The 11,914-nt window shown below is 44.7% G+C and overlaps 1 protein-coding gene across 1 annotated transcript in view; it reads left to right on the top strand.

The window, feature by feature from the left end:
- Positions 1-777: 777 nt before the first annotated feature.
- The window catches only part of plpp4 (phospholipid phosphatase 4), a 28,223-nt gene continuing 17,086 nt past the window's right edge, over positions 778-11,914 (top strand). Inside the window, exon 1 of the mRNA XM_067236721.1 lies at positions 778-896. Within this exon, the coding sequence (XP_067092822.1) occupies positions 808-896 (89 nt within the window). The 5' untranslated portion in view covers positions 778-807. The remainder of the gene's footprint in view (positions 897-11,914) is intronic.

Here is an 11,914-nt window from a genome sequence, read left to right as displayed (position 1 = left end):
TTAAACACGTTATTTTTGATTGTACACCTGTTTAGGAAGCGCCTGCAGCTGTTTAATAAATGGCTGCAGCCGTAAATGTGCAGCTGTAGTTACATGTTGAATGCCTGCAATTGCAGGCGTTCATGTTAGGTGTAACTACAAGCCTTAACTAATGCGTACATTCATGTGTAACTTTCGCCTGCAGATTGGCTGCAGCCGCTTATTAAACAGCTGCAGGCATTTCCTAAACGGGTGTCCAATCAAAAATAACACGTTTAAACCACGTGTATATATGACCCAATCGGCGCTCCATAGGATTAGGCTGTACTTAATATCATTTTTCCATCTCGAGTCAGCTGTGAAGAGAGATCAATTTGGCGGGTTCTCTCAACTTCAAACACTCGCGCTGCTTTTTCTGCTGACAATCTACAAGCTTTCTGCTTTTCTGGTCTTAGTCTCATTCCATCTCACAACCGTCTCGCAGGGTGCTTCCGTAGATGTAACCCTCTTGCCTAGTTGAGTAATTGATGAAAAGAAGAGGGAGACCTTCTTGCAATAGATAAGGAGCCGCCTGCTGAGAGCATTACGGAAACCCCGAGCAAGGGTTCTGTGGAGTTACAGCAGAGTGGACAGGAGGAGGCGGAGAGGGAAGAACCATTTTCGGATGACAGAGTAGCGATAGATGCGCACGGGATGTGTTAGTGATAGGGGCACCGCTTCTTGTGGCGCCTGACGCAGTGGTGTTTAAGCCCAGTAAACCTAGATTATAAAGTGGTCGTCAGTCAGAATTGTCGAGTTTATTCTACTTGTCAGATTATCCCAAGAACCATGAACATGTCGCCTCCAGACCGCAGGAAAAACGTGCGAGATTTGGCGTTGGAAATTGGCATTCGAGTTTTGCTTTTCGGAGTTTTTGTGTAAGTATAACCTACTGTGCGTGATTCTTGCATTTGGCAACTATGACATATTTTGTTGTAGTCTGTGCTGCATTCCCAAAATGTAAAGTACATATCAGGACTTGATATAATTCTGTAGATATAAGTATACACCCTTGCTAACCTTGCAATGTATTTGTGATGTCTCCATTTGGTGACGTTATAGTGAGCTACCATTAAGGGCTCCGCGGTCTCTATATTTCACAAGCAGTCCATATTTATGAATACACGTATACTTAAGTATTTTCTCGAGGTCCTCCTAGTTTACTTTAGGCAAGTGATGGAACAACGATTATCTATCTTTAGCACATTTTACCATTTTATACCAGAATCTGTACATTTTCATTAATTATCCGTCGTTCTTATCTTAAGTGTTTAACGTCTCCGTTCAAAAGCAGCTTACAGATTTTACACATGGGTCGACTGGAGCCCGCGAGATAAACAAACAGGTTGTTCGAGATGTAACCTGCAGTGTTTTTCGTAGTTTTGCAAGGCAATTATATTGGAGGCCATGCTTCTAAATGTCGTTGTATTTGCGTGCACGAGAGACAGAGAAAGAGATAGAATGCAAATATATTTACGTTGCTTCCTCTCTCTGGGTAACATTAACACTAGTTCTCTATAACCATTAGATTGACAGATTGCATTACCAGAAATAATATTAAGCATATTTATATAACAGCAGGTTAATTCAATCACACAATCATTGTTCACTATTTCTAGATACAATCCATGGAGAGAAATAACCATACTCTCAAGCTCTCCTGCTACAATATAACCTGAATGATGATGACTTGCAACTTTGCTTCTCTTTTATGTGGTGATTTGACTCACAGGCATTTTTTCCCAGCAACTAATGCAACCATTTTACCTCTGGCTTAGTCAGCATTACCATGTCTGTCTGTGTTTACTTATGCATCACTGTCCATATCCCAGCTTGGCTCCATGCATCATGTCATCCTTAGTTCAAACTGGAGGAACGCTCCAGTCAGCCTAAGTCCAGGATAGAAGGAGATATGACATCTAGAGATATGATGATATGAGCGGAGGGTGTGTTGGCCATTATAAAGTGCACTGAGGGGGAAAAACTGATTAATATTGAAGGGTTCTTAAGAGAATCAGTGACATGAAAATGTATGATTATATTGCAATGCAGATTAAGTATTGAATAGGGTGTAAATATGTGTGTTAGTGTAAAAAAACTTGAACGTGTGTGCAGGCATGAGCTTTGTCCGTGTTTTTTTCTTGGTACATTAATGAATGACGGCAGCTTGTCAGTGCAGCCGCCAACACAGTCACAGGCGACTTACGTAATGATCCTAATAATTTGACTGCCAGTTTACAAAAAGCTAGGCCTAATACAGGACCCTCTGGGACCAGCTGTAGTATGTTTCTCTGCTTCACTATCGTCTTCCACAGTTTCAAGTGAATAACATTAAATTTCAGTAGTGGTTCAGGAAGTCACAGAAAAGCCCCCCAAACACACACTAATATTCCAGGGGGATGAATTGCACTCTCAATGTGAGTCAACAGGCGCAAAAATGAAGGAGTCAGGTGGCTGAGCGGTGAGGGAATCGGGCTAGTAATCCGAAGGTTGCCAGTTCGCTTCCCGGTCATGCCAACTGATGTTGTGTCCTTGGGCAAGGCACTTCACCCTACTTGTCTTGGGGGAATGTCCCGGTACTTACTGTAAGTCGCTCTGGATAAGAGCGTCTGCTAAATTACTAAATGTAAATGTAAAAATTGAACAATTTAGTTGATCATTTATTTACCAGAGGCAAGCGGAAAGCTGACAAGAGCATCGCTCTCATTACATTTCACAAATAGTTGAAAGATGGAAAGAGACACTCCTGCCTTAGTTGGAACACTCAGATTGAAAGCTGTAGCGTTGACATAATCTGGAAAAGAAACAAATTAGACCAGGCAGGTGTTTATCTGTGGTGCCAGGATGGAGTGAGATTTTTATCTCCCTTAAGCTGTGGTCTAATGCAATTCCTTGAAGCTGGCTGTAATTGCTGTATAGAAAAATCCAGAGAGACAGCCAGCAGATTAGGGCTTGAACACCCTGGTTTGTGGTGCAGCACTGGCTGCTGAGGAATTATGAACCGCAGGGTTAAGTCAACATAATTGGGGTCAAGAGATCCTGATTACCTTGGGGAGAGGGTAAGGGGGGTACATGTTCTTAGGGGCTGTGAAGAGCTCTCCCTGGTCAAATTTTCAAATGTGCCCCCGTTGCTGTTCTCATTCTGTTGTCTAAGTACTCCTGGTAATATTGAAACATGATGGAAATTGATCTTGCATTTCATCTTCCTCTTCTTTGGCAATTTGAGATTTTGGCTTCAGCTGCCATAACCATGTTTTCAGTTACAGAGAACCTCACTATTTCTGGAAGAATACGTCATACAAATGTCATTGTTAGACTAATACTTTTTTGTTGTCTCAGTTTCTCACTGTGTTGGTTTTTCGAGGCTGGATATTGTTGTGAGCAAATGAAGTTATCTGTCTGCTATATTGTTTAATTTGCTTCATTGAGGTAATTTGGTCAAATTCTGGCAAGGAATGCTGGATTTTTTTCATTTTATTCATATTGCTTTGTAATTCCACACCCACATTCCAATTTTGGGACCCAGAGTTTCTGTGTTTGAATGACAAATAAATAGGTTAAATGTCTCATCTTTGATTTGATACACCTTTGATCTGAATAAGAGAGATTCATTACAAGACCACACAACATGGTACTTAAATATTTGTCAGCTTTTGTTTCATTTTATTGATGATTCATGATTTGTTTTATTGATAATGTTTGCTTCCCCAACACTAAACAGAGTTAACACTTCATGCTGTAACAAACTTTTCAAAACCAGTTTGGAGGAGTATGCATTATTCATGTGTAGTGCACCCTAAAGTCTCCCTGATTGTCGAACACTAACCATTGTGTCTGTACTATTTGTGAGTGTGTTTATTGTGCTGTCTGTGGGACAGTGAGGGAGTCTAACCTGACCAGTGTGTGTGAGGTAAGGGAGACAGGCTTGGCCCAGAGCTCTCTCTGACACTGCTGCAGCTGACAGCCCTGCTGCAGCTGACATACCTGCTGCAGCTGACAGCCCTGCTGCAGCTGACAGCCCTGCTGCAGCTGACAGCCCTGCTACAGCTGACAGCCCTGCTACAGCTGACAGCCCTGCTGCAGCTGACAGCCCTGCTGCAGCTGACAGCCCTGCTACAGCTGACAGCCCTGCTACAGCTGACAGACCTGCTGCAGCTGACAGCCCTGCTACAGCTGACAGCCCTGCTACAGCTGACATACCTGCTGCAGCTGACAGCCCTGCTACAGCTGACAGCCCTGCTACAGCTGACAGCCCTGCTACAGCTGACAGCCCTGCTACAGCTGACAGCCCTGCTGCAGCTGACAGCCCTGCTACAGCTGACATACCTGCTACAGCTGACAGCCCTGCTACAGCTGACATACCTGCTGCCGCTGGTTATTATGATGGTTATTACAAGATCTTTGTAATAGTTATTTGGCAAAGAGCAGACCTGTAGGTGGGTCCAGCAGTGCTCTGAAGAGATAACAAGAACTGAATCAGGCTGTCTCCAGTCCTGTCAAGCACTCAGGTCTTGCTGTCAGACCAAAACCTCTTCTTGATGGCCATTCAGTGCTTCCTTGCTCCATATGCTGTCTCATCCAGCTCCATAAAGCTTTGCCACATTAGCAGGGTTCTGTCTCTCCTGTAATTGTGATTGTTGTGTAGTCTTTCATTTATAATGACTGTAATCAGAAGATTTTACAAATATATGCTGGATCAACCCACATGCTTGCTGTTCTCTTAGGGAATCCCAGTTCTGCAAACTGTTAGATTAAGTCTTCTGTTTACCAATATGTTTGTTTGTCAATGGCCATATGATAATGTATCTGTTTGAGTATGTACTGCAGTGGGCTCAGCGAAAGAGTAAGAAAGTGTGTATGTCTGAGCTTGTGTGTGTGTGTGTGTGCGCATGCGTATGTGCGTGTGTTTGTGTGTGAGCATGTACGTGTTTGCGTGTGAGAGGATGCACGTGTGTGAGCTCAGATGCCAGTTAGGGTTTGCTAATGACCTTGTCCAACTCTCTGTAGGTTTGCCCAGCGGAGACGTGTGATCTGTGTGTCTGGAACCACGCAGCACTGCAGACTTTCATTCCATGTTTTATGCTGTCATTTCTGACATTTGGCACGATGAATAATGAATGTGCCAACAGTGATAAATGTCAGTTTGGGTGCCTGTGCCCCAAGATCTTATCAGCGTGAGTGATGGTGTCTGATTCTTTGGTGGTGCTCTCTGCATGTTTACCCTGCTTCTCAAAGGAGATGGCCTCTTACAACTACCTTCACCCCAGCTGTCACAACAGCTACACATACCTAGAGTACACACTTTGAAGATGACTGCAGATGCCAGATGTTTGGTCTGAATCCTGAATATCTTTGTGTTAACAAAAGTTTTAATAGTTAATTGCCCTCTAAAGGGAATGTTTTTAGCCATTGATTTTTAGAAGTGTTCTACAGTTTACGCATCTGTGTAAAATACCTATTGACTTGGTCTGTGGTCATTGATGAGACAGGAAGTTCCAGGGCAGGTAAAAGACACTAGTGCGTATTGAGGATGATGGCGTGATGGAACCGATGGAGCAGTGGATAGTTTCCCAGCCTCTGTGGCATCAGCTGGGGTTTATGGAGCGTGCACTCAGCCAGCTGGGAAAGTGTCTGAGCACAGTGGTCTGCCTCTGTCTTTGAGGTTCTCTAACATTCCCTCTAAAACTTGGCCCTCCACCAGCTCTTCTGCATCCCAATCCTACCCTTGGTGGTGGCTGAATGGTCTCAGCCCAGCCCTGATGTCTGTCCCAGAGGCAGGGTCCCTGATGTTTTTCCCAGAGGTAGGGCCCCCTCCGGCCTCTCAGGACACTTGTCTCAACTCTATTCACCTCAAATTTGCCCCCGTTGATGTTCTCATTCTGTTGTCTAAGTACTCCTGGTAATATTGAAACATGATGGAAATTGATCCTGCATTTCATCTTCCTCTTCTTTGACAATTTGAGTGACAGGCGGGGGGTGCCAGTTTTTGTCTCTTTTTCTCCCCACGTCTGTCTTGGGACAGGCGTTCTCTGGGGACGCCGCTGTGCCAAAATGTCACTCAGTGTCAGATCCAGCCCCCCGATGTGACAGGCCTGCTGCTGAGCATCATGGATGTCTGGGCCCACTGTACCTCTTGCAAAGGAAGAGGGAGGGGGAGAGAGAAACTGAGACCAACATTAAAGAGGAAGACTGAGAAATGCAGACACAGTAGAAACAGACAGAGAGGGGGAGAAGGCTCCTCGCCTGGGCAGCTCCTTCAGGACTGGCTAGAACTTGCTGTTGCCATTGGGAACCCTTTTAATGAGCCAATCAATAAAGTCTAGAGAGAGAATTACTGGGCAGGCTGGTGTTCCTTCTTCAACCAATGGCTTTAATTAACTAAGGTAGTTAATAGTGTCCTGCAGGGGGTGGATCCTCTGAGAGCAGAAGAGAAGGACAGTGTTAACTGTAAATCACTCCCATGACCATTAAGGCAGGGGGAAACTAAAGGTACCCAAGTAAAAACATGATCAGAATCAGAAAGGTTTTAATCACTATGAAAGTTCGCACAGACAAGGAATTTACTTTGGCAGGAAGGTGTATACATTCAACAAGAATCTTAACTTTTGAATGAATACACCTTATTGCCAAAGTAAATTCCTTGTCTGTTATATACAGTTTTTTTTTATATATATATATATATATATATATATATATATATATATATATATATATATTAGTGTTTGTATTAGTTGTCAATAAGTAGGGACAACATCTGTATACTGTAAGTACACTTCCAATTGTGTAGAAAAAAACAAATATAACAAAAATGTATTAAGTTCTCCTTTAATACATTTAAATTTGATAAAAAGTCTTGTCTCCAGTCCTCCAATCCTCCTGTCATCCAGTCCCCCAGTCCTCCAATCCTCCTGTCATCCAGTATTCAAGACCCCCAGCCCTCCAGTCATACAGTCCTCCAGTCCCCCAGTCATGTAGTCTAGGCCCTCTACTGTCAGGCTCTTTGCTGGTGCTTCTCACATGTCTATTAATTGGCTCTGGTTGTGCAAAGCCTGTAAAGCTGGAGAAATATTACTTGCTCCAGCCCTCACATCCCTGGTCTCCCCTGTCCTTCAAAATCAACAGCTCTCATATGAATACACACTGATCTCCCTCAGGACAGCCCAGGCGCTCTGGGATGCAGGTTAAATATAGGAGGAAATAAAACAGTCTAATTAAAACAGGCACTTCTTGGCCTGCACCAGGCCCTCTCCCCCCTGACCCCATCGGATCCCTAATCTCATTGTGGCAGCTTGCATGATTGAATCAATGACACACGGCAGTCTTTATTGTGTTTCAGACACACCAGGGAGTCATGGAGCTGACCTGAGTTTTACTGTTAAGGTAGAATGGCAATAGCAATAGCCAAGCAGAAGCGTTTTAGCTGCCTTCTATGGTCTTACCTTCGTGGTAATGAAACTCATGTTTGTTGTTATGGGTGCACGCTCGTGTGTTTGTCTATCTATAGACACCACCATGAAGCCATCGCTGTCAAAGATAAGATCCCAATGCAAGTTTCTTCTGTTTCTCCCACCATATTTAGATTTATTTTCTACTGCCCATCACTCACTTGACAAGGTTTAGTTTCCTGTCGTCTAACTCATACGTGCTCCTCTTGAGGTGTCTCCATTCTCAGTTTGTCTCAACGAGGTTAAAATCAGACTAGAGTGCCATTAATAGTCATCATGGGCCCTATCTTGCACAAGCGCAATTGAATTTGTACACCGACGCATGTATCATTCCTATTTTGCACTCAACGGACAGCGGACTTTTCCCTTCACAGATGCACGTCGGTAAATTAGGGAATGAATTTGCGCTCCCTGTGGCGGTTCAGCGAAAAGAGGAGGCGTGTTCCAAACATTCCCTGGTGCTATTTTGCAGTTTCAGAAAACAATTCCGCCACAGACCAGGAAAAACGTAGTCTAAAGTCAGTGGTGCGTTATTCAGATGCTATTTTAAGGGTGCATTCTTGGCCCGTGCGCACTGCTGGTGAGGCCAGGGTCTTCTTCCTGCGAAGCTACGTTAGATTGTTTTGATGTATTTTATGGCTGTGTTACATTTCTTTCATGTCAATGATTAAAAATATTTTCATGAGAAATCTCTATGTATGTGAACTTGATTTGTAACAATTGTGGCAATTTCCTCCCACGCCTGTTTAACCGAAGCTAATTTGGGTGGGTTTCTTCTCCCATCCCCATACAAGTGGATGAGAAGTCACTTCTCTATCTTTTACGACCCTGACGAGAACGTCGGTCTCCTCGGCTGTGAACCGCTCCTGGCGTGCGCCTGGCAAATCCGCCATTATAATAGCAATCCGCCATGGAACAAGCGTGCCTGCTCTTAAAGGGAATTGACATGACGCTCTGATGGTTAGGGTTAGGTTTATTGCACGTTACGCCCAAACCACACCTATGAGTAATGTAGCTACTTCAGAACAACTCATTTTAGATTTGCATCGGGCGCAAGAGCCATTTATCCCGCCGGTATAATAGCAATAGCGCCGGAGTCCCGCCCACAAAGATACTTGCGTTTCAGATAGTTAAAATAGGGCCCCATAGCTGCTTTAGATAAAACTATCTCAGAACATCATTTATGCTTCAAAAGGTCCTTTATTTAATGGATTTGGCTTGGCAGCATAACCACAAACTAGTCTATTGAAAATCACCATCCACAGGGTGCTGTTGGAGACTGATGAAGCAAGGGATTGGCTGAAGATAACAGGAAGGGTGATTTAACTTCAAGCCTGAACACCTCTGCTCCACATTGTTTTGTGAACACATCTGTGTGGCATTGAAATTGTAATATCCCAATGAGAACCCAGACATTATACTGGTCCACACTGGGTGGAGATGCATATCAGACACCTTTTGCTTCACTGCTTATTTCCTGGCTGCAACTATGACATTTTAAAGCCATCTCAATCTATGTAAAGGTCAAGATTGTAGTATCTGAGGAGTGAGTGAAGTGTGCATTCTGACGGATGGTCATCATGCAGCTACTGTGGTAGATACTCCTGTCTGGTTTAACAAGGGCCCTGGGCCCTCCTACCTAGCCCACCCTGTCACACAGTGATCAATACTGATGAAATATGGTTACCCCTGTGTGGATCTGTCTGCTTTAGCCCTGGGATCCAACCACAATATTACTTTTGGTCTGGGTTTGGAAAAACAGAAACTAGCTTCCAAGATAATACATTCATCCCAACAGAGCACTGGAGTCTTCATGGCCCCTCAGGGATACGAGGAGATGTGTGTTCCACGGTGTAGGGAAAAGTGGTGGGGCTGAAGACGAATAACTCTAGTAAATCCAGCGGTTTGAAAACACTTACACTATATTGACCATGGTTAGTACATTTATTTTCCTCACGTGTGGCATCCTTGAGGGCAGGAGTTGTTGATGGATAACGTGGTTCCTCTCATACTGCTCTGTAATTCATCAGTGAATCTAAATGAAAGCCATAGGACAGACTGATGAAATGTTTACTTCAGACTCTGTCAAATGAGAAATTTTAGATTATAAAATTATAATCAAATGTTATATTTAGTTTTGCATTGAAGGAGTCTACCCTGAGAGTTTTATGGGACAAGGAATGTGATTCAGATAAGCAGCCTGACGTGATTATTTATTTGCATTTAAACTTTGAAGCAATTCACCAAACCTATAAATAGATTAGAACTGGGCGATAAAATAACTTTACTTTTCAAAAGTATCAGAACTCGGATTAGTTTAACTATTCAAAACACTTTATAGTCTACAATTCTTCTCACCCTCTGCACTGGAAAGCACTTCCCAATGCCCTCTGGCCCTTGACCATGTTCTGTTCCCTGTGGCCCTTGACCATGTGCCCTCTGGCCCTTGACCATGTTCTGGCCACTTTAGCAAAAGGTTTCTGTGAGAAACAGGGAAGCAGAGAGAAAATGAAGACAACTCAAACTGCACACCGTCCACCTGTGTTGGTGGGGCCTGTGGCTTGAATTCCCAGCTGGTCGCTACACTCATCTATCTGGACAAAGTCTGTGTCAGAAGGCCTGGGGTCCTTCTCTAGCTTTGATGAATGACTGTAACCATGGCTGTTGGCTGGAAAAACAATTAGCTGGTCGTGGTCTGTGTACAGAAAGGCTCAACGTCTCCCTCTCTCTGCTTTCTCCTCCTTTGTTCTCTGTTCCCTTCACCCTGCTTATGTCTGATCCTGTTTGGCACACAATACAGGCACTTACTTTCAGATGCTTCCATTCCTCAGGTTTTGTTGTCCTGCTCTCTCAGCACAACCTCTCGTTGATGGATATACTAAACATGCTTTCCAGCTGTCTCTGGTGTTCACCAACATCTTCAACACCTCCCTGGAGACATACCATGTGCCAGCCTGTCTCAAGTCCTCCCCCATCAACCCTGTGCCCAAAAAGCCAAGGCCAACAGGACATAATGACTACAGACCCGTCGCCCTGACCTCTGTGGTAATGAAGTCTTTCGAGCGCCTGGTGCTGGCACACCTCAAAGCCATCACGGACCCTTTCCTGGACCCCCTGCAATTTGCTTACAGAGCCAACAGGTCTGTGGATGACGCAGTTAACATGGCCCTCCACTTCACGCTACAGCACCTGGACTCCCCAGCATCCTCCGCCAGGATCCTGTTTGTGGACTTCAGCCCTGCTTCAGGACAAGCTCTCCCAGCTGACCTTGCCCGACTCCGCCTGCAGGTGGATAACAGACTTCCTGTCTGACTTCTGTTCTGTCCATCAGCACCGGATCTCCTCAGGGCTACGTCCTTTCCCCTCTGTTCTTCTCCCTGTACACCAACAGCTGCACCTCCCAGTAATCCGTCTGTCAAACTGCTGAAGTTTGCGGACGACACCACCCTCATTGGGCTCATCTCTGATTATAGGTTGGGAGCTGACAACCTGGGGTCTCATTTATAAAACTGTGCGTAGGATTCTTACTAGTGTATGTATGCCCATAAGCCTAAAATGGCGTACGCCCCCCAAAAATCTGATTTATAAAACCGTGCGTACGCACACCTGTAAGCAATGTTCCCTTTATAAATCACAGATTACCCACAAGTGTGCGTACGTGAATCAGCATTTTACCCCGCCCTGAACACGCCCATTTTTAACCATAAATGGTCAATGTAAAGCACCTCATGAATGCTAATCCAGTAGATTAATGGCCCTGGCATGCGATTGTTCTTGAATCATGATGTCAGGAGGGGAAAGAACGAAAAGGCGCAACTTTCAGACAATGACATTGACATACATAGGCGAGGTGGAGGAGCAAAAAAACACATTAGGCCTATTTGGTGGCCACAGCAGTGGGATCAGAGTTTGCGTGGAGGACCGCACATTCTCCCGTCAAGTTAGTTTTTTATAAATCACAACCTTTGCGTGGGAAGTGGCGTACGCACATTTTCAGCCCCGTTTTGTGCATACGCAACGTTTATAAATGAGATCCCTGGTGCCTGGTGCAGCAAGAACAAATGAAGCTTGCACAAGTTCAGTCAGGCAAGACCGATCTCTGCACTCTGGCTTAATCGTAGTGTACACTTCTCACTCCCCCCGCTAAGAACGCCCTACCTTCCCCCCGTTCCCTGGTCGGGCGGTCACTAGGGTTCAGGTCGATTAGCGCTCCCGCTATCAATTAATGGTGTCACATGATCCATGCCTTTAAATATGATTCTCTCCCTGTGTAGTTTGTCCATGCTATCAAGTGCGCGACCCTCAAGAAATTCAACCTGCCAAGGACAACGATGGTGCACTTCTACACAGCCATCATTGAGTCCATCCTCACCTCCTCCATCACCATCTGGTATGCTGCTGCCACTGCCAAGGACAAGAGCAGACTGCAGCGTATCATCCGCACTGCTGAA

The sequence above is a fragment of the Osmerus mordax genome, chromosome 5, assembly GCF_038355195.1.
Source record: "Osmerus mordax isolate fOsmMor3 chromosome 5, fOsmMor3.pri, whole genome shotgun sequence".
Classification (NCBI taxonomy): Eukaryota; Metazoa; Chordata; class Actinopteri; order Osmeriformes; family Osmeridae; genus Osmerus; species Osmerus mordax.
This window is presented reverse-complemented; position numbering and strand designations above follow the sequence as displayed.